Source organism: Typopeltis vanoorti, chromosome 6 (genome assembly GCF_054136105.1).
Source record: "Typopeltis vanoorti isolate ZY-2024b chromosome 6, IOZ_Tvanoo_1.0, whole genome shotgun sequence".
NCBI classification, from domain to species: Eukaryota; Metazoa; Arthropoda; class Arachnida; order Uropygi; family Thelyphonidae; genus Typopeltis; species Typopeltis vanoorti.
This window is the reverse complement of record NC_143554.1, coordinates 16,039,501-16,064,026: the sequence shown is the minus strand read 5'-3', so window position 1 is coordinate 16,064,026 and position 24,526 is coordinate 16,039,501. Positions and strand designations below refer to the sequence as shown.

The following is a 24,526-nucleotide window of genomic DNA, read 5'->3' as shown; positions in this document are numbered from 1 at the left end:
AATAAGAAAGAACAGTGACTGTTTGCATTTAAATTAAGTGGCAGTTCACCCTCATAAATCAGCTATATCATTTTTCATTACAATACTCGAAGTTTTGGAGTTTAACAGCACTTCTGTAGGCAGTAAATTAAATGTAATTTTAAGGATTGTATTATTCTTAATGTTTCATTATTAGCTCCAATGATGTTATTAGTTTAAAAAAAAAAGGAACTTATCAAGCAATGACTACCACTAGTAAATACACTGGTGTATAAAACCTAAGGACAAACCACATTTCTACCTGTATAAAAAAAATTTCATGACCATGGTCAAATGTGATATAAATTTCATACAATAATGTATAGCACTTACAGAACACTATAAGGAGAGACATTTCAGTATGGCATATGTCCACCCCAAACTGCGGTGCAGCTCTCATAATCTTGAGGCAAACTGGCCACTTCTCCTTCAGAACAAGGATTAGGCCTTGTTTCCTGAAGGAGAATTTTAAAAACACTGAAGATGCAATGCACCTTCCTGTTGCATCCATTACTTATTGTATGGGGGTTGAGAACTGAGGAGCATGCTGGCTTTGATTAACATCTTCAGTCTCCAGAAGTATCTCCACATTTCGTGTAAGATGTAATGTGGCATTGTTATCCATAAAAATGAATTATTTACCTGCAGCACCAAGGAACAAACAAACATGACATTGAAGAACTTTGTTGTAATATTGTTCACCAGTCATAGTGAATCTAGCACTTCTAGCTCAGTGTGTCTATTAAGCATAATGCCTCCCCACACCGTGATCCCAGCACCACCATATCTCTTTTAAGAAAATTTTTGCGATGGTAAGTAGTACCTTTCACTAGATCATGTGTCACCTAGAATTGGAGGACTTTCATTTGTAGAGTATATGGTGTCTAGACAGAGTGGTGTCTTGTCCAATTGGCATGATACAGCAGCACTGAAAACGTGCTGTACGATGAGCTTTGGATAAAGGGACACAGACTACAGGCCTACTTGTCACAGATGTCTTGCTATAGTTTGTTGAGATATCTGTATACTGTGCTTGAATGGAATCGACTTGCATACCAGCAAGATTTCAAGCAAAACCAAATACTCTTTGATGGTCAACGTTTAATTTTTGTTGATTTTGTTACAGAATAAAGAATCATGATCAGATCTGTTATCAGATCACAGATGTCTTGCTATAGTTTGTTGAGATATCTGTATACTGTGCTTGAATGGAATCGACTTGCATACCAGCAAGATTTCAAGCAAAACCAAATACTCTTTGATGGTCAACGTTTAATTTTTGTTGATTTTGTTACAGAATAAAGAATCATGATCAGATCTGTTACAACTTGGAACGTTTTAGTGCAGTTTTTCTGTCAGAGAACGAACAGAATTCATTTTGAATTCATTCAAGTCACTATTCTTGATTAATTTCAAGTTAGCAATGTTTTTTATAAATAGTTTAAAATAGTTGAGTCGTCTAAATAGTAACAAAATAAAGACAGAATCTTAATATTTTTATATGAAAGTCCATCCATGCTGTGTGAGAATGCAAACTCACTGCCAAAATTAGTATTCTGCAGCCTTATTCAAGCTTTTCAATAATTCTTTCCTGCTTGAAATCATCTAGAACAGAGGATCACAGGTCGGCAACACAGTGCCTGCTGGCGCCAGCTGTGAATTTTTAGTGCGCCCTCAGAGAAATTATTGTAAATTGCTTTGGAGCTTGCAGCGGTAATTTTGCAGTGTAGATCGCAGTATATCTGAGAGATACATTCATTACTGGTATGTGCTAAAATGCAAGAAAACATAAAGAAAAAAACACTGAAAATACAATACATGATGGTACAAATTAAGTGAATATGTTATCCAACATTATTTCATAGCCGAATATAGAAACTACAAGAGTTTTGGTGAATGCAAGCATAAGTAGTGCCTTATGGACAACTCATAGTAAAGGTGGTGCAAGCTCCAGACCTCTTTCCTTAGTATTTTCCATAAATGTAAAGCACATCTGGCAGAGGTCAGCAACCTTTTTAATATGAAGAGTGCAATATAAAATTTGAAAATTATGGAGGGCTCATGACACAGGCATTTTTTCTCTCATTTCAAATATATCAAATTTCTAAGCCTGAAGGCTTAGAAATTCTATGATTAGTTGTTTTTAAGAAAAATGAAAAAATTTTAACATAATTTTATTTACCTCGCTTTTACAACATATTTTTGTCACATATGAATGAATATAAAATACCATACAAAAAGAATATTCATGTTAACAATTAGCATGTATCTATCAGGTCAGATGCGAGTGCCTTGCTTTATCAATCATAATGGCAAATGTATTTGTTTATTATGCAATAATAGTGTGGCTATTTCTAAAAAAAGTAATATAGAAAGACATTTCAAAACCATTCATGCCAATTGTAATTTTAAGTTTAATTATTTAAATCAGGAGGAGTCTGCAATGCAGCGCCTCCGAGCGTCATGGCGCCCTTCATATTAAAAAGGTTGCCGACCACTGATCTAGATGATGTCTTTGAGACATTACAAGACATTCGAGTTTGCAACTTAATTCCTTCATGAAAATAGCGTCCTTCAAACACAATTTGCTTAACACAGCGTTTTGTCTTTTATTATGTTGAGTACTCCTACTTGATCCCGTTGTGTGCAATTTTAATGTGTACGTGCTTTCGACTTGAAATCGTTAGTTATGCAAATTAACACAAGCTGATTTATCTAAATTTGTGGTTGTAATTTTCAGAAATAGTGTTGTCCTTATGTTTTGGACAACAGTATATAATAACAAAGTTAAACTTAATATATGGGTTGCTTAAAGGTCAAATCTGTATAACTGAGAGGAGACCTCCACATAGGAATATTTAAAGGAATGCGGAGAACCAACCAGGGATTCTGACCTAATGTCCAATCTTCACCATCTAGTGGTGCACCCTGTTAGGTATCTACCTGGATACTGAATGAACGAGAATGGACTGACAATTTGGGATTTAGCTGACAAAATTGTATTCGTATTGCTTAAACCACAATATATATAAAACGTGATGGTACAACATGACAGAATTTCATGCCGGTTAAACAAGGCCCCCCCATTGTTGGAAGTTTTCCCACTTGTTTATACTATAAATTAAAGATACCAAAAAATTATATACTTGGTTCCTTAATCCAATTGTAAGCAAACAAAGTTTGTGCCTGAAATGTAATCAGGACTGGATCAACTCGTATATAGAAGTCAATGACTTCACATCACGTGCTTTACATTATGGGATACTAAGGCAAGTGATGTGAAGTCATTAGCTTCTATATACGAGTTGGCCTGTCCTGATTATATTTCAGGTGCAAATTTTGTTTGCATACACTTGGATAAAGGATTAAACCAAGTATTTAATTTATGGTATAACCAAGTGGAAAAACTACCAACAACTATAGAAGAAATTAGAATTCTAGTCATAAACTAGAATTAGTATGTCTTGGATTTTTCAAGTGATAATATACATCATCAAATTCCAGTCATCTTAATGTGACTTTTGTTTAGCTAAACAAGTTACACAGTGTTTAGCTTTCTTACATTTGTCTCTTTGTTCTCTAAGAGCACAAGCTGACTTATTGACCAGAAACATTCGATATGCTTTCTTCTTTTCCTTTGCCCACCATGATTTGATTTTTTTATCTTTGCAGATGACCTCACCACTTGCCTCACTCAAGCAATGTTTTCTTCAGAGCTTTCCACTGAATCTCCAATTTTTGGTTTTTCTGTTGTCAAACTCTTTTTTTCTTGAATAATGTTTGTGTATTTTAGTCTACAGTTCACATCTGAGATTTGCTCAACTTGTATTCGCTTTAAAACTTTCTTACATGGTTTTCTTTTCAATATTAAATTCAGTTTTATCCTCTGAACACCCAAGTGTCCTGCACCAGGGAGAAAACATGACTAGCAACAATAACATGGTCAATGAGACTTTTCTTATTCCTTGCCTCTTCTATTCATGTGAATTTGTGTATATTTTTATGTTGGAACATTGGTCCATGTCCTGAGCAGAAATCCAACAGGTATTTGCTATTATTATCAGCTTTGCTCTTTTCTTCAAATTTTTCCATAATATTTTTGTAAGTGTGACATTCATTTCCTACTCTCTTATTTGGATCCCCAACAAGTACCAACTTTACTTTTTCATTGTGTCGGTTGCTTTGTCTAAAGCCACAAAAATATTCCTCCACTTCTACCTTAGTAGAAGTGGAGGAATTTTTCCATGGGACCATAGTCACAAATAAGTCTCATTGTCTGATACTGCCTGCCATTCAAGAAGATTATCCTTATATATAGTGTTCACTACTGTAGCTACTTCTTCTTTTCCCTGATTGTTATTCATTTCGTATTTATGCTGAGAAAGATTTCACCAGTTTTTGTCACCCTTATTATGTCGATTTGTTATTTATCCAATTCAGCCACCCTTATTATGTTGATTTGTTATTTATCCAATTCTTCTGTTAGTTCCATTTCTTTGCCATTCAGATTTCTTATTAATAGTACTGATCTTGATTGCTGGTGATGTTGAGTTCACGTGTTTCTGGATTTGTTCTAGTAGTTGACTTTTTGTTATTTGCCCTGGTGAAAACAATGGGGGGCTTTGTTTATCCGAGCGCTGCCCCAGTTGGCATGAAATTCTGTCATGTTTTACACTCATTTTATTTGTGGTTTAAGCCAATTTTTGGCGGTTTTTTTTTTACAATTTTCGGCTAAATTCCAGAGTACTAGTCATCCTCGTTCATTCAGTATCTAGCTATACACCACACAGGGTGCACCACAAGAAGGTGAGGATTGGAGACATTAGTTCAGAAGCCCTGAACTAATGAGTTGGTTCTCCACATTCCTTTAAAGGCTGTGTGGAGGTCTCCTCTCAGTTATACAGCTTTGACCCTTAAGCACCCCAGAAGGAGAAACCAGAGCTTTGTATGTGGTGTACATTTTTACTGCAATTACCTAGACATTACACAAATTTGGACAGGCTTAAAATTGAAGTGTCATGGTCTGATTATCGCTTGGTTATACAAGGCCTACTCTTTTTGATAGGGAATCAAATGAAAAGGAAGCTAACGGAACAACCTTAATTATATTTTTCAGCATAAGAAGTAGCACTGGACTGGAAACATTTGGAGATACATAAATGTCATATTGATATCCTTGCTGATACTGAGATAAACAAGGTTAAAACAAATTAGGTACTTTATAAATCATCATGAGAGTTGAAGTAAAAAAATTACAGTGGCTGAGTTATTCAACAATCTAATTAATGATAACAGTAATTGAAAAAGACTAATAACAGTGAGCACACGCAATTCATGTTGTATTATGATGGCTGGCTACATGATGAGAAACAGTGTCAGAGATCTAAATTCGCCAAGTTATAAATGTGGGATTGTTGTACCTTGTTTCTTATTGCAAAGTAGTAGTATGTTAATACTTTTGATTTATGTTTTCTCTATTTCTCTATGTCCTTGATGTGTTCTGGCATGCATATCTCTCCTGGCTGGTTTGTTTGTTACAGCAAGGACCAACTTTCCTTTTTCATTGTGTCAGTTGCTTTGTCTAAAGCCTCAAAAAAATTCCTCCACTTCTATCTTAGTAGAAGTGGAGGAATTTTTCCATGGGACCATAGTCACAAATAAGTCTTATTGTCTGATTCTGCCTACCATTCAAGAAGATTATCCACATAAACAAGTATCTTGTATTCTCCTGATTTTTTTGAGTGATAAATGGAGAGGGTTTGGAGGTTGAAGGAGATTTGAAATAGTATTTAGCAAGGAGAAAGCATTTTTTATTCCTTGTTGATACAAAATCTTGATATCTTGTTAGTGACAGACCCTACGTAAGGTACTATACCTCTATTGTATTATTTATTTATTTATTATTTTTTTTTTTTCTCATAGCTTCTCTTCTCATCACTACTGGAAATGGTTCATGTCCTGTCTCAGAGTTTTTTTTTTAATACCAATTTTTTGTGACAGATAGTGGTGGGACTTTGCATGGATGTATTTCCCCATATGCAAAATAAACAGCTGTTCAGTCTATATAAAAGCAATGCAAATGTGGAGATACCTCCATGCAAAGTCTCACCCCCATCTGTTACAGTAAATTGGTATTATTAAAACCCTGTGAAATAGGACATAGCTTTTTTGCATTGAATAGAAAAGCCCAAAACTCCAATACCATACATAGTCTCTTGATGATGTATTATCAAAGATGAAAGAAGAAAATTGCTTTCTTCCTACTAAACAGGATCTCAACTCTCCTTCAAATATCCAAGACCTTTACCAATAACCACTGAAAAAACTGGGAGTATACAAGATTATTTGTTCATGTGTAATATAGATATGAATCTGGTGATCTGGATTTAGAGGGTAGCTGATGGATAGATATGGAGGAGTTGAGCCCAGGAGGAGGCAGGTGTATCACAGGACTCAGTTCATGGTTCTGTGGTGTAAAATGGCTAACGTGCATCTTCAAATTTTCTTTTTATATTGTAAAATTTCATTTCCAGTATTTCTTTTTATTTCATCTTATTACTTTTTCAGAAAAAACATTTCAAGAAATTTGAGACTAAAGACAAGAAGGAGAATTTTATATTATATGAACAGATGAAAGAACCACAGCAAGCCAGAAAAGAAATTCAGTATAGGTTTGTGGGAATTTATTAAAACTTCAGATAATCTCTAATTACTACTGTATCCACCCCCTCCCCCAAGTGTTTGTTTGCTTGCAGCTGTTTCTTTAAATATACATTAGATATACATAATCAAACTTATTTACTGATGTTCTTTTAGCAAAGCCAATAGTTACTTAGTGTAATATTTACTAATGGACTACGAAGTATATGAAGTGAATTCTGCAAGTACCAAAATCATCAGTGGGATCTCATCTGGAATCAGTTCACTGTTCTTTTTAAGTATATCTATCCTATTCCTATGTTGCCTGTTAAACATGGAGATTATTGTTGAATAGATATTTATATAAAGTAGAAATGCAATCATTCAAGAATTCCTGAAACTCTTATATCCCATTCAAATTTTGAATGGGATATATGAGTTGGCCAGTGGTAATTCATTTTTTTGTGGTAGAGTAAAATCCATATACTGAAACTGTATAGACATAGTGGAAGGGATTGTAAAAGACAAGTTTTCTTTAAACCTTCCCGAAAGCAATTGCTGTATTTTATGTTGAGGAAAATTAGCTATAAGTTTACAAAGTGAACATTTCAGATAGGAGTAATTGCTCCATAAGCAGTAAGTAAGTTTATAAGAAACCAAGTTACTTAGTTGTGACAGGCCATTGAGCCTAACACTAAAGGGAAGAGATGAGTAGTCATTGTTGAATTGAATATAATTCAGGGGTTACTTAGGATCAAAGCTTAGATAAATGGGAAGAGGCAATCTTCTTTGTAAGCAATGAAGAACTGAATAAGTGTTCTGACCCAGTTTCTAGGCCCCACCTCATGGTAGACCTGATAATGAGGTGCACCATGTGGTAGTGTTCATTTAGTGGATGCTGAACTAACATGGAACCATTGGTAGTTTAGAGCTTGCTTACTTAATTAAATTGTTTTCTGTGTTGCTTAAACCACCAATCAATGAAATCTCATGCCATTTGAGGCACTCCAGTTAAACATTGCCCTCACTCTCAGAGAACTAGGGCAAAGATTGAAAATGCATTCTCAGTAGAATGAGGTGGAGGTAGGCACCAAAAGAATATAATAATAATAAAAGTTATCATCAAATTCCTGACATGACCCTCAAGGGGTGTACAGGATATGATAGTACTACATGAAAAATTTACATCATTACTAACTTTTTTCATCCTAATAAATTTACATCATTACTACAATTTTCATCCAAATCAGTCTGTTACTTGTCAAGACTCCAACATTATCAGATCTTATATTTCTATCGTCTAATGCACTTTGTACCATATCAATCCACCTATATTTTGGTCTTCCTCTGGGTTGTTTTCCTGCTAAACTGGCAGAGAACACTCGCTTTGCTAATCTTTCCTTTTCCATTCTGTTTAGTGACCATACCACCTGAGATTAGCTCTGCTAACGCATTCCAGATGCTGACGATGTCTAGTTCTTTCCTAATATCCTCGTTTTTAATATGATATTGCCATCGATGCCATCTGTTCACGCCTCTGATCTTTCTCAGAACTCTCATATCTGCAGTCTTTGGTCAAGTGTTTTATTTCTGACACAGCTCTCAGATCCATAAATTAAAACTGGTTCGAACACTTATACAGCTAATTTAGTGTTCTGACTAATTGCTCTCTTATTCCATATGAATTTATTCAATTCAATTCCTACCATACTGGCTTTGTTGAGTCTGTTGTCTATTACCATATTTAATTTACCATCTTCACTAAAAATCATGCCTAAGTAGCTGAAATGTTTTACTTGTTCCACAGGTTCTCCATTCACAACACAGTTGATATTTTCAATGATTCTACCTATTTTCATTGTTTTTGTCTTTTTATTGCTGGCCTTCATATCATATCTATTACAACAGTTATTCAATTTAGTAATAATAAAAGTATCAATGGAAAATAATTAGAACTGTCAGCAATATTAGAGAAGTCAATTTTGACATAATTGGTATTACTGAGATGAGGAAGCCTTAAAACAGGCAGGATAATGCTAAATAATAAAATGTTTATTTTCATGTTTCATACCATAGCTTTTTCTGATATCTATTGCCCAAGTATAAAATTTTATTATTTAGCATTATTCTTCAATAGCAGGCAATTTCAAGTAGGGTGATATGGGGAAAGTGGACAAGAGATTTATTTGATCTCTTGCCTATGGTCCCATAGAAGGTTCTAATTGGTTTCTTGTTGGAGATATAAACAGCAAAGTAGGAAATATTGCAATCGTTTGGGAAAATAATAACGGTAAATATTTGCAGATTTCTATTCGGAGCATTTTTTAATCATCAATATGGATTATACTTTTGTTGATGGTTATATATTCAAATTTTGGTAAAAAATTAATCATACTTAATGGAAAAAGTATATATGAAAGTTTTAAGGTGAGTCAGAGTTGAGCTGCTTTCAGAATACTTGCAGAGGAAGGGTTTCTGGATATTGCATAAGTCAGTTGTCATTACTATCCCAAAACCAGAAAAGGATCCAACACAAGCAAATAATTAATGACCTGTTGCTCTGATCAGCTGTCTTTGTAAGATATTAGAGAAATGATCGATGCCAGACTTATCTGGTATTTAGAAAGCAACAATCTTCTCTCCAATACACAACATGCTTCCTTAGACATTGTTGAACTTTAGACCATTTGGTTCGTAGAAACTTGTATAAGAGATGCATTTCTGAAGCAAGAACATTTGGTTTCAGTTTTCTTTGACATGGAAAAAAAGCTTATGACAGCCCAGAGATATGGTATATTAAAAGACCTCTATAACCTGGGTCTCGGAGGACATCTTCATGTATTTATTAATAACTTTTTGTCTAGGCGAACCTTCCTAGTCAGAGTGGGAAGTACACTACCTCTGCCATATCATCAAGAACAGGGTAATCCATGCTAATGGATTACCCTGTTCTTGAAAACACAATCCCGTGTTATTTCCCAATAGAAAGACGATGCTCCACTCTCCTTCACTTTTGATAATATTCCACTTGCTAGCAAAGATCAGTTTTCTCTTCTTGGGTTGACTTTCACATCTATCCTATTGTGGCATAAATACATAATATTCATAGCCTCTTACTTCTCCAGAAGATCTTCAAATTTATATTTGTTCATAAAAATACATTTCTGCTTAGCTTTAAAACATTAGTTCCTCTTATTTGGGAATGGTGCACTTCAGAATGCTTGTTTGCATCCAAAAGAGGTTTATTTGCTTAACTGGTGACCTCTCTCTCACCAACTTTCTACAGTTTCTCATAAATGGTCTTCCTTTATCTTTTCTATAGGTATTTTCATGGGTACTATACAATACCCACAATATGGTGGATATCCATACACACCATGGATTTGAGGCTTATGGGGGAAAAAAAAAAAATTAATACTTAAACGTTATTACATAAAAAACGTAACAATGAATTACTTTTGAAGTTCCTGTCGATTTTAGCTGAAAATCATCGGTTTCACACACAAAGTACATCCTATAGATGTATTTTGTGTATAAATGCTTCTAAGCAGTAGCATGTCAGATAGATAAATTTATTACTATCATTCAAATACCTGTTTGCATCTGACATCATCCATGCCAAACATCCAGGAGTTTGTATATCCTGTAGATGTATTTTGTGTGTAAATGCTTCCAAGCAGTAGTATATCATATAGATGAATTTATTATTATTATTATTCAAATACTTGTCAGCATCTGGCATGCATCCAGGGATTTACAGAACTCCATGTTCTTGTATTCAGATACCTTAGTGATATGGCTTATGACAGAGAGAAAAAATCAAGGCATAGCTTATCATGATATCAAATGCAACAAAGCCAGTATGACAAACTTTCTTGCTTGTCAGACTAAAGAATCTAGCACCATCATTCATCACATGGGTCTCTTGGCAAACTAAGGACTTTTCCTAAGTGATGTCTGGAAATCCTTGATTAGATTATAACACTTAACATAACTCTCTTCAACTTTTGAGCTAATCACACCCAAACAATGCTAGAAAACAGATGTGTGCTATGCTTTCCTGACTCCTTGTGTTTTGATTGTTAATACTATAACAGTTGTTCTCGGTTTTTTATTTTTAAATTTTATTTGCATTTCTCTCATCATCTTTATTTATCCCAATAAGGTTAATTGTTGTTCTCTGTATGTTTATTATTTGTTAACAACCAATAAAAACCTAGTTCATTTAATAATGGTGATTTTACCTGTCATTATATAACTTGATATATTAATATAGCATACCTGTTCTCTGTCTTTCTCTCTGCTCCAAATAAATTTTTTAAGAAGTTTACCACTGTTGTGATTTCATGACATACACATAAATAAAGTTCTTTCTTGGATTAGGATGCTTTTTCTCTCTGTAAAGGATACTATTATAAGTCGACACTTGGAGTAAAATATACCCTTAATGTTTTTCAAGATGAATCTGAGCAGAACAAACACAATAACAAGCTGCAAGATAAAGGGATTCTGTAAACACTAGGATGAGGAGGCGGAGGGGGGGGGGGATTTGTCTTTTGGAGAAATGAAGAAGGAATTTAGTTTATGAATTTGACAGAAAGACCTGTAGGTTAACCTGCGAAGAAGTCTTGCAATTTCTTAATAGTCCTTTAACATATGTAACAGAAATTCTAGGACTTTCTTCTGAAGGGGGATTAAAGTGAAGGCCACAATATTAATAATTTTAATAATGGCATCTGCATTTATTTATGTTTATTCTTATATCTTCTGCTTATGTCTTGATTTTCAAATGTATAAGATTTCTTTCATTCTTACAAGTGGCAGTGTTGTGTGAGAGAATGATATTTTTTTTTTTTTTTAAATATTTATTAACAGTGTTTTTCCTGTTTAGTGTATTGTTAATTTGTCTCGTCTTACATTTGTCTCATAATTTTATTTATGTCATTGTCTTTCCTCCCTTTTCTGTCATTTGCTTTTCTCTAATTTTACTAATTCCGCTTACATTCTTGAATATTTATCATGTCTAATCTGTGTAATATTTTTATTTTAAATATTATGACATTGTCATTTGTTCAGATTGGTACTTTGCCTGTCATCAGTGATATCCACTCTTTCATGAAATGTTTTACTTCTTAATAGATTACTGTGTTGAAATTGGGTTAAAGATTAGTGAGTGATAAAACCATTATTGTTTAAACCAATTCTAAACAATTAAATTAGTAATTGGGTGGTTTTCCTTTTACTTTGTTCATGAACTTACTGTTTCTTATTCACTTTCTATTTTTGTATTGAATTTTATCTTTTTCACTAAAAATTCTGCTCAGATATTTTGATCTCTCAGTTAACCAAACCTTCACTGAACTAACTACACATTGAATTGGTTAGTATGTCAACTGTTTTGGAATGGTAGTCTGCAACCAGCTACAGAATCTATCTATATTTTGAATACAACTCTGTATAGGTTGTTCAACTGCCTGAGAAGGTAGTTGTTTTCTTTCTCTTTTCATACTTTTAGTGTTTTTTTTTTTTTTTTTTCAGATTTTAATAATTAGTGATAGGAATTATTAATTTAGTTAAAAAAATCATGAAGACTTGTAGGATAAAATTATAATGAATTAGGTTTAATATCTTGATAAAATGAATCATATAGATTATAAAATAACAGTGGAAATAGGATTTAAAGCAATGCATTTTTCTGTATTAGTATGTTGAAAGGTTTTTTTTTTTTTTTTTGTACCTCCTCATTTGCATCTTCTAAATCAACAATGTTTAAAAAGAGATGCTTATTATATTCCAGTGAACACAAATGTTTATTATAAGGTAAAAGTCTGGTCTGACAATCAGGCAAGAATTTTACCTATAACTGACTGTCAAAATTTGGCTTCAATCTGATTTGTTCTTCAGCAGAGGATGAACCTAAATTTTCAGAGGAGGGGAAAATCCCATCATCTGTCTGGAAAAAAGTCACAAACTAAGTAGTTTATGTGACTGATAAACTACCTCCTGTCAGAGATAGCACTTCTATATAAGGCAAATGCTGTGTGCACTGAGTATGAATAACATGAGGCAGAGATCCTTCTCAGTTGTAATGACAGTATCCTTTTGGTTGAAAAGACCTCAGGTTGAATCCTCCTTTAACATATGTGAAGAATATCATACTCCACTTCCTAAAAATTTGTAGTTTTCATAAGATGGCTAATCTTATATCCATTTGACAAATGGATATAAGATTAGTCATCCTTAAGTTTTATATGCGGACAAGTTTCTTATCTTTGGAAGGTTGTTGAACTGAATATGTGCATGGAAAGATGAAAAACACATTATTATAAAATAAATTAATTTTTTTATGAAATTTCATATGACTTGCACTTTTTTTAATAAGACATTATAATCTCATAATCCAAGATCATAATATGAGTCATGTTATTCAAATAATATGACTAACATCATTTTGAAAAATGGCATTGCAAACCACAGAATAGAAAACCATTTTTGTTTGTCTTCAATGAGCAGTTCATTATATACCTTCTTAGAAAAATGTACTATTTATTTTCAGTAAAGTGGATGTGGAAGAACAGGAAGAAGCCAGAACCAAACAGGATATGAATGAAAGTACTGACATCCCAGAAGTAAAACGAGCAATTTCTTATGAAGTGAGCCTTATTTATTTGCAAGTTTCATTTCTTTATTTGAGTATATATTTTGGCCATATATAATACTGACAGTATTTTTATATTATAAAAAAAAAAAAAAAAACTTTACGTAATGGAATACAGAGCCCTTTAAATAGTCAAGTTATGATTAATTTTAGAGTACTTGGACACATATCATAATATAAATTCATTAAGTTCATAAATTGGAACCCCATTATTTTAACATTTATTTATGAAATCTGTAATTAATCTGGAACTTCTCACTTTAATTATGTTATATAAACAATTTGTGTTAAACTTTAAATTGATACAACTTAATTACAATTTACGTATTTCCTTGAGGAATAAAATTGGTATAAACATTAGAAACTATACTGAGAAAGGAGCATGCAGTAGTTTACCACTACACATACATTCAAACTGAATATAAGTTCCCTGCTACCAGAACACAGTTGGGTATGTTCATCAACATCGAATTCATGATATATATATATATATATATATATATATATATTCAGATAATGTCAGAATGTTTAGTAGTTTATTATACACATACAAGGGTGTGCTGAAAAGTTGATAATCACTGTAAAGGAATTGAGGTAGAATCGTGTAACTTACAAATTATCCATAAAGTGTTATACACTTGTTACACTGCTGCTGTATCATTTGCAATTCTCTGAGAGAAAAAAAAAAAAGTGTTTCTCGTGTTGCACAAACCAGTCCTCAGCTGCAGATATGACTTCATCAGTGGTAAATTTTGTTCCTTTCAAATGTTTCTTTAAATTTGGGAATAGGAATCAGGTGGGGCCAGGTCTAGTGAACAGGGTAAGTCAGGTGGACATTGAAAGTTGTATATTTTCTGTTGGGGTTTCATGAGCACTGTGAGCAGGTGTATTGTCCTGCAAAAGCAACCACACCTCTGCTCAGTTTATTACAGTGTTTTTCATTCAGTACTTCCTTCAATTCCTTTGCAGCTGTTGAATAAACTGCTGCTGTAACAATTTCACCTTTTCTTACATTTGTCTCTGTATTCTTTAAGAGCACAAGCTGACTTATTTGCCAGGAACTTTTGATTCTGCCAGAGAGGCATGTGGTGAGGTTGGCTGCAAGGATAGAAAAATCAGAACTCCCTGGTCGACACAGGAATTTAAAGAGCCAGTGAAGGAAAAGGAGAAAGCATATCAAAAGTTCCTGGCAAATAAGTCAGCTTGTGCTCTTAAAGAATACAGAGACAAATGTAAGAAAGCTAAATGCAAGTCATGGAAAGATTTTGGTAGGAACATAGAAAATAAATTTGATGTTTTAAGGATACTTGTGACCTACAGGTCTTATGGTGAGCTTTGATATAGAATCTTTATATACAAATGTACCTCTCAAGGAGACTTTAAAATTACTTGCTGACATCTTTCCAGAAGACATTATAAAACTATTTGATTTCGTAATACACTCTGGATATTTCTTATGTCAAAATAAATTTTACAGCCAAGTAGAAGGAATGGCCATGGGAATTCCTCTCTCTCCTGCTTTAGCCAACTTTTATTTAGAACATCTAGAAAAAGTCCTCATCTATTTTCCCTCAACCATCCTTTTGGGTAAGATATATAGATGACATCTTTACTGTATGGCTGCACAACAAAGACTCCTTACCTTTAAACAGTATCAATTCCTTACATCATTGTATAAAGTTTACTATGGAAATGGAAGAAAACAACCAGTTATCTTTCTTCTCATCCGGTCACCTTCAAATACTCTTACAACTACAGTTTACAGGAAACCAAGTTCACAGGTTATATTCTTAAAGAATCAGCCCATCATTCTTATCAAAAAACAGGAATCATAAAATATCTAATCAGAAGAGCCGAAACTAATTGTTCTACTTCTAATTTTCTACAGAAAGAACTTTCTACTGTCCAACAACATATGAAACTGAATGGCTTTTCCAAAAAGAGTACTCAACATCTTCTCGATTGTTATAATCCACCACAAAACAATGAAGATTCAATACGCCAAGCTCCAATTCCTTACATCTCCGGGATTTCAGAACCTATCGCAAGAATTCTGAAGAAATATGAGTTAACAGCAACCTATTAACAAATTATCTTCTTGTTTCCCTTCTCCTAAAGACAAACGCTCAACTATATCTCTTCCTGGAGTTTATCAAATTCCCTGCAACTGTGGTCTCTCCTATTTCGGACAAACTGGACGTTCTCTTGAAAAAAGAATCCAAGAACATTCATCACAACAAACCTGAAAAATCTGGATTGGCTCAGCACGGGATTGAAACTAACCACAACATCCTTTGGTCAAAAACTCGCATCTTACATAGATCCCATTATAAATTTGAACATTTATTCAAAGAAAGTGTAGAGGCCTTACTCCATCATCCTAACCTGAATTGGAATGACTGTAATATCAAAAATCTGGGCAAGTCTAATCAAGATAACTCATTAATTCATATTATTATTTCAATCATGTCTCTGCTTAAAAATATTCCCTTTAATACTTAGTGATATAACATCATGCGGCTTGTTCTATTTTTAAATGATCAAAAATACAAGGTATTCCACCTTGTATTTTTTTTTTAAAACTGTTCTTGTGGTGCCACTGAAGATGGTCTGCTATTTCCAGACCGAATATTTGGTTAATTAAATATCTTTCTTGTGTTTACGTGGATATATTATTCATAGAAAATAAATATCAAGAAGGTGGCAAGATATTCCGGAGGTTGTTGAAGAAGCTCAGAAATGGAGGAAAGAGTGCTGTAAAAGGAATTACGGATAAGGTGATATGAAAACTGGAGAAAAAGATATCCTTGAAGTATGGAGTAATTACTTCAAAAAATTAGTAAATGAAACTAGCAGTGATGACAGCACAGTGATAAAAAAAAACACTGACCAGGCATGCAATCAGGAATAAATATACATACTTGAAGTAGAAAAAGCCATCAAAAGTCTGAAATGTGGAAAGGCAGCTGGAGTAGATGATATTAGACCAGAAATGCTCAAGTATGGAGGTATAAAAGTCTTACAGTGGCTGCACTGCATAGTTCAGAGGGCCTGGACAGAAGGATGAATTCCAGATGATTGGAGTAGAGCTCTCATAGTACCCGTATATAAAAAGGGAAATAAAACTGATTGTGAGAATTACAGAGGTATTTCTCTACTGAGTGTTCCTGGTAAGATTTATGCAAGTATACTTGAGAAACGGTTGCGAAGGATTGTGGAAGAGAAGCTTGGTGAAGAACAAGCTGGATTCAGGCCAAATAGAGGCTGTCAAGATCAGATCTTCACTTTACGACAAATAGTTAAGAAACAATGGGAATATAACAAAGATCTGTATTTAAGTTTTGTTGATTTGGAAAAGGCATATGACAAGGTGCCAAGAGAGAAGCTATTCAATATGCTGCAGTTATATGGTGTCAATGGGGCATTACATCAAGCAACTTAGTCTTTATTTGAGTTGTAAGTCAGCAGTTAGAATTGAAGGAAGTACAGGGAGATGGTTTAATGTTAAATATGGTGTTAGACAAGGATGTACATTATCACCTCTGTTATTCATTATCTATATGGATTACATTATGAAGGAAAGTGGTATTAAACCTGATATCAGAATTGGAGATGTTAATGTCAGCTCCTTGCTTTATGTGGATGATGTTATACTTCTAAATAAATCCGATACAAGTCTGCAAGATTCCCTGACTAAATTGAATAACTGTTGTGATAGATATGGTATGAAGGTCAGCAATAACAAGACAAAGATAATTACAATAGGCAGAAGCATTGAAAATATCAGCTGCATTGTGAATGGAGAACCTATAGAACAAGTAAAACATTTCAGCTACTTAGGCACGAATTTTAGTGAAGATGGTAAATTAAATATGAAAATAGACAACAGAATCAACAAAGCTGATATGGTAGGAAGTCAACTGAATAAATTCATATGGAATAAGAGAGAAATTAGTCGGAACACTAAATTAGCTGTATACAAGACAGTGTTCAAACCAGTTTTAACTTATGGATCTGAGAGCTGGGTCAGAAGTAAAACACTCGACCAAAGACTAGAGACCGCAGATATGAGAGTCCTGAAAAAGATTAGAGGCGTGAACAGATGGCATCAATGGCAATATCATATTAAAAACGAGGATATTAGGAAAAAACTTGACATTGTCAGCATCCAGAAATGCATTAGCAGAGCTCATCTCAAGTGGTCTGATCACTTAAACAGAATGGGTGAGGAAAGATTAGCAAAACAAGTGTTCTCTGCCAGGTTGGTAGGAAAATGGCCCAGACCAAGATATAGGTGGATTGATGTTGTAAAGGGTGCCTTAGAAGATAGAGGTATAGCATCCAACAATGTTGTAGCTTTGACAGGTAACAGATTGATTTGGCAGAAAATTGTAGTTAGTAATGATTAATCTGTGTCCTGAGCAGAGGTCCAGTAAATACTTACCGTTATTATTACCGTGCCCTTGTCTCCAAATTTTCCCATAATGTTCCTATATGCCTTGTGAGATTCATTTCCTACTCTGATGTTTAGAAATCCAACAAGAACCACTTTTTCCATTTTCTTTATGTCAGCTAATGATTCAAAAAATCCCCCCACTCCTTCCTTACTTTATAGGAACCATAGGCACAAATAAGTTTCATTGTCCATTTCCCCATTTTGAAGATTGCCCACATAACTCTACTTGAAAGTGTCTTCCAATCAAGAAGTTTATCTTTATATTTGGTGTTGAATGCTACTCCTTCCTTAACTTGATGATTATTGCCTGAAATAATATCCTGTACTTATTTAGTAAGATCTCACCTGCTTTTGTCTTTTTTGTCTCAATAATTCCAATTATGTCCATATGGTACTTTTCCTATTCTTCTGCAAGTTTGATTTCCTTTCCATTAATAATCCTTATTGATGGTTCCTATCTTTAGTTCTTCTGATGTTGGGTTTATTCTTCTTCTAGATGTTGAGTTGCAGATTGTTCCAACATTGGGGGGGGGGGGGGGGGGGGGGGCTTTTCTCTTATTTCTTTAATAACAAAATAAACACATTAATGAAACTGATTTTTGAATAGTTTATCGAAATCCATAATATCTTTTTATCTCATAAATGAAGTAATAAATAAAACATTTGTTGTTCAGGTACAATTTTTAGTCAAGATGTCAAATTAAATATGGAAATGCAGAACAAAAATAGAAAAATTGGTATGGTAGGAAATTAACTGAATAAATTAATAGATGAAAAGACGTTTTAACTTGCGGATCTGACAGCTAATTTAGAAATAATGCACTTGATCAATGACTATAGATTAAGGTAGGAGTTTAGAGAAAGATTATGGATCTATATGGTTGACATTATGAAGTAAAGTGGTATTAACAGAGTTAACAGATGTTTCCAATGGCAGAATTATATTAAATGAAGATTTTAGAAAGGAACTTATGTTGTTAGCATTCAGGAATGTGTTAGATAATCTCAAGTGGTATGGTCACTGCTATTTTTCCTATCACAGAATGGTAGGAAAATGAGCCAGAGAAAAAGATGAAGATCTAGGTGGATTGATACAGTAAGAAGTGCTTCAGAAGATCAAAATATAAGATCTAGTAATATTCGAATATTGACAGACACCAAATTAATTTGGAGGAAATTTTTTTTGGAAATTATTTTTATGTGTTACTGTTATAATATCCTATACACTGCCTTAGGGTACGTATCAGGAATGTAATGGTAATGACTTTGTTGTAGTAATGCAAGGTCTATAACTTAAATCATTCACTGTCAGCTGTCCATGTTTATGAAGATTGTTTAATATATTCATGTTGGATGCTGTACATATTGTATCACTTCATGCTCATGTAGAAGGTAGGATGAAACAAATCATTACAAACTTCCAGTTTGCTATTTTGCTGACATGCAACGAATCATTACGTGTATTTTACATGGAAACCATAGCTATGTAGAAGGGATAAGATTTTTTATTTTCATCAAAATAAGTGGTAGATATGTTTAAATTTCTAAGAGGTATAGGTATCTCTTAGAAATTATAGTTCAACATACATTTAATCAGATATGAACTATTTGCATATGATGGGCCTGTCTAAGGAAAGAATAGCCATGAATGCAAATAGATTTGTAACAGATACATATTGAATTTACAGTTGTGGTATTATTATTGTTGGTGCAGTATATTAGGTATGGGATGAATGACATGTCAGCATATAAACTATACTTATGCATGGATATATTTGTGACTAGTTTTGGTTCAGGGACAGGGATTTGTGAATAAATAGTATAGTGAATACTGTTTATTTCCACCCCCCCCCTTCCAACTACCACCACAACAACTGCACTGCATAGGCACACATGCAAAACAAAGCAAAACTTTTCCTGTAGTAGGAAATACAGCAGCATACCCGGAAAAACATATTTCAGAATAATGGATCGGGGAAGTTTTTCTAATAAATTTTGATGACTTCACATCTATATCTTTTGCTCTTTAATCTCAAGAAAGAAAATACTTCAGTCTTTTCTTCCTTGAGGAAGAAAATACTAAAGAAATAAGCCTGGATTACAGGATTTTGAATTTTCTTCCATAAATGATATATATAAAAAAGTTTGATTATTTTATGAATGGAACAATGTGGTTTTCTGTTTTATTTTTTGACCAAACTGGAGAGATATAAGAATGGAAACTCATTGCATAAATAGTAGTATTAAGCACCAGTATATAAAAAGTTCTAATTCTAATACACATTCTCAAAGTAATGTTTATAAAATTAAAAAAATAATTGTGGAAAATATATTTTTCTACTTTCATGGTTATGTAATGAAGATCTGGAAAAGGCATATGAAAGGTGCCAAGAGAGAAGCAATTGAAAATGCTACAGTTGTATGGTGTCAGTGGGGCATTATATCAAGCAATATTTTTAGTCTTTATTTGAGTAAACCAGCCGTTAGAATTGAAGGACGTACAGGAAGATGGTTTAATGTTAATGCTGATGTCAGACAAGGATGTACATTATCACCTCTGTTATTCATTATCTATATGGATCACATTATGAAGTGGTATTAAAATTGCAGATGTTAATGTCGGCTCTTTGCACGTGATATATTTCTAAATAAATTCACCACAAGTCTGCAAGATTCCCTGACTAAATTGAATAACTGTTGAATAAAAGAAAATATAGAATAATAGACATGGTATGAAGGTCAGCAATAACAAGACAAAGACAATGAATATAAGCACAAGCATTGAAAATATCAACTGCATTGTGAATGGCAAACCCCGTGAAACAAGTAAAACATCATCTACTTAGGCACAATTTTTAATGAAGATGGTAAATTAAATATGGAAATAGACAAGAGAATCAACAAAGTCAGTATAGTAGGAATTCAACTGAATAAATTTATATGGAATAAGAGAGAAATTAGTTAAAACACTATATTAGCTGTATATACAAGACAGTTTTCAAACCAATTTTAACTTAGGTATCCGAGAGCTGGGTTAAAAATAAAACACTTGACCAAACAAAGACTAGAGACCACAGATATGAGGGTCCTGAGAAAGATTAGGGGCATAAACAGGTGGCATCATTGACAATATTAAAAAGGAGGATATTAGGAAAGAACTTTACATTGTTAGCATCTAGGAAGGTGTTAGCAGAACTAATCTCAGGTGGTATGGTCACTTAAATAGAATGGGAGAGGAAAGATTAGCAAAACAAGTGTTTTGCTAATCTGCCCATTCTGTTTAAGTGACCATACCACCTGAGATTAACTCTGCTAACGCATTCCTGGATGCTGACAATGTCAAGTTCTTTCCTAATATTCTCGTTTTTAATATGATATTGTCATTGATGCCTCTAATCTGTCTCAGGACTCTCATATCTGTGGTCTCTAGTTTTTCGTCAAGTGTTTGACTTCTGACCCAGCTCTCAGATCCATAAGTTAAAACTGGTTTGAACACTGTCTTGTATACAGCTAATTTAGTGTTCTGACTAATTTCTCTCTTATTCCATATGAATTTATTCAATTGACTTCCCACCATACCAGCTTTGCTGATTCTGTTGTCTATTTCTATATTTAATTTACCATTCTTGTCTCGTCAAGTGTTTTACTTCTGACTCAGCACTCAGATCCACATAAGTTAAAACTGGTTTGAACACTGTCTTGTATACAGCTAATTTAGTGTTCTGACTAATTTCTCTCTTATTCAATTGACTTCCCACCATACCAGCTTTGCTGATTCTGTTGTCTATTTCTATATTTAATTTACCATTCTTGTCTCGTCTCTGTATTCTCTAAGAGCAAAAGCTGACTTATTTGCCAGAAACTTTTGATATGCTTTCTTCTTTTCCTTCACTGCCTCTTTAACTTCCTGTGTCCACCATGGAGTTCTGATTTTTCTATCCTGGCAGACAACCTCACCACATGCTTCTCTGGCTGAATCAATCAGGATTTTCTTCAAGTGGTGCCACTGAATCTCCAAGGTTTGGTTCCTGTTCTCAAACTCTTTCATTTTCTTTTCAATAATCTTTGTGCATTTTAGTCTACAGTTCACATCTGAGAGCTGCTCAACTTTTATTCACTTTAAAACTTTCTTACATGTTATTCTTTTCAATATGAAATTCAGTTTTATCCTGCTCAAGACTAAATAGTGATCCCTTCCAATTTCAAATTCTCTGTACACTCTGGTGTCCTGCACAGGGAGAAAACATCACTGTCAATGACACTTTTCTTCTTCCTTGCCTCTTCTTTCCATGTGAATTTGTGTACATTTTTATGCTGGAACATGGTTTTAGTAATAACCAATCCATGTCCTGAGCAGAAATCCAACTGACATTTTCCATTATTATTAGCTTTGCTCTTTTCTCCAAATTTTCCCAAAATATTTTTGTATGTTTGACAATCATTTCCTACTCTGCTATTTAGATATCTGACAAGGACCAACTTTTCATGTTTCATTGTGTCAGTTGCTTTTTCTAAAGCATCAAAAAATTCCTCCACTTCTACCTTAGTAGAACCTTTTGTTGGACCATAGGCAGAAATAAGTCTCATTGTCCAATTCCCCATTCTGATATTAGCCCACATCACTCTACTTGAGACTGCCTACCATTCAAGAAGATTGGCCTCGTATTTTGTGTTGAATACTACGGCTATTCCTTCTTTTGCGTGATTGTCATTTCCTGAATATAACATTTTGTATTTATTGCTCAGAAAGATCTCACCAGTTTTTGTCTTTTTTAACAGTCACCCCTATTATGTCGATCTGGTACTTATCTAATTCCTCAGCTAGCTCCATTTCTTTGCCATTGAGGCTTCTTATGTTGATAGTACCGATCTTTAACTTTGGTGATGTTGAGTTGGGGTGTGCTTTCAGATTTGTTCCAGTAGCTGACTTTTCGCTGTTCACCCTGGTTCTCTGGAAAACAATGGGGGCCTTGTTTAATGGGCAACGCTCCAGCCAGCATGAAATTCTATCATGTTGTACCATCATTTAATATTGTGGTTTAAGCCAATAAGAATACAGTTTGGTTGGTTATATCCCAAATTGCCAGCCCATCCTTGTTTGTTCAGTATCCAGGGAGATACCTAACAGGGTGCACCACGAGAAGGTGAGGATTGGTCAGAAGCACTGGTCAGTTCTCCACATTCCTTTAAAGGCTATGTGGAGATCTCCTCTCAGTTATACAGCTTTGACCCTTAAGCACCCCGATTAGTTTTTTTTTTTTTTACAACTAATATATGAAAGTGTTTCTATATTTGTAGAGTTAATTGCTTTAGCTTTCTTTTGATATATGTATATTGTAAGAAAACATTACTTTTGAAATATTTTCTTGGAAGTTTTTCCACTTGGTTATACTGTAAATTAAAGATATAAGAAATTATATACTTGGTTTAATCCTTTATCCAAGTATAAGCAAACAAAGTTTGCACCTGAAATATAAACTAATCAGGACTGGGGCAACTCATATATAAAAGCTAATGACTTCACATCACTTGCCTTAGTATCCCATAATGTAAAGCACATATCCTTATGTATAATGCTATGCATCGCGGAAGGGTCACTACCCAGACCGGTTTTGATCTTTATTGAGGTCACATCAGTGGGAGCCAGACTCAAGGGTGATACTGAGGTGGAAGTATAAGCAAGTATATAATTTCTTGGTATCTTTAATTTATAGTACAATCAAGTGGAAAAACTTCCAACAACTATCTCTAATCCAGAGGAATTTAATAATAAGGTGTGACACCTTTTGGCTACTCATATATGAAAATATGACCTGCATTACTTCCACCTTGGTATCACCTTGATAACTTGGTGAATATGAACAATCGAACGTGAGGTGCGGTGATTGATTCATTCAATCCAATACCCTTGGAGGGTAATGGATGGCAATGCTGTAGCCAATGAAGTTCTAACTGAGGCTCGGCTATTGCTGTTACCTCCTGCCATGATCAGAGCTTTAATTGCTCAATAACACCTTATCCCTACACTGTCCTCTACAGATAACGGGGAATATGAAAAGCATTCTTGCTTCGCCCCTTTAAGCCAGTCCTTATAAGGACTATGGTATCACCTCTGAAACTGCACAATATCTATTGATGAATGTGTAAGAACATGCCACATACTCAAGTGAGCTTCTGCCAGTCATGTGAAACCCAAGCACAGTGCGAATGTATTACTTTAAATTAAAAGTTAATGAAAAATAAATGCATATGCTAATAAATGGTGTAAATGATCCTGTAACAGGATTGAGTCTGCTAAACTTTGTTACAAAGTTTCACATGCTTTTTACATGATTCCACATATATATATTTTTTTTAGTATTTTGGAAAAATTTAGCAAGATCAGTGGATTAACAACTAATGCAAAAAGAGAAAATTAAAAGTTTTTGGAAAGTGGGATCTTGGAAGCATTCCTTTTGGACTAACCGCTGAGAGAGAATCCCTCATTATACTTGGAATTTCCTTTTCCACTTATGGAACCAGTATTACCAGTTCAAGAACTTTGAAACTTAAGATGACTGGAAAATAGGGCCTGTTTACTTGTACATAATAAATATTACAGACATCACAGAAGCTAAGGAAAGCAATTATATAGTAAGCCTGTGCAACTTTTTTGGTCTAGCCAATACCAAGAAGTTAAAAAGGAATTTCTTCAGCTATCAAAGAAGCATGGAGATTTGGGCTTCCAGTCTTAAAATTCTGCTGTTTAAGCAGTA

General features: G+C 34.0%; 1 protein-coding gene across 1 annotated transcript in view; it reads left to right on the top strand.

Moving 5' to 3' along the window:
• Sas10 (UTP3 small subunit processome component Sas10) overlaps positions 1 to 24,526 on the top strand; it is a 226,779-nt gene that overhangs the window by 193,999 nt on the left and 8,254 nt on the right. Inside the window, exons 13-14 of the mRNA XM_090394074.1 lie at positions 6,586 to 6,689; positions 13,214 to 13,310. Coding sequence (XP_090250200.1) covers positions 6,586 to 6,689; positions 13,214 to 13,310 — 201 coding nt within the window. The remainder of the gene's footprint in view (positions 1 to 6,585; positions 6,690 to 13,213; positions 13,311 to 24,526) is intronic.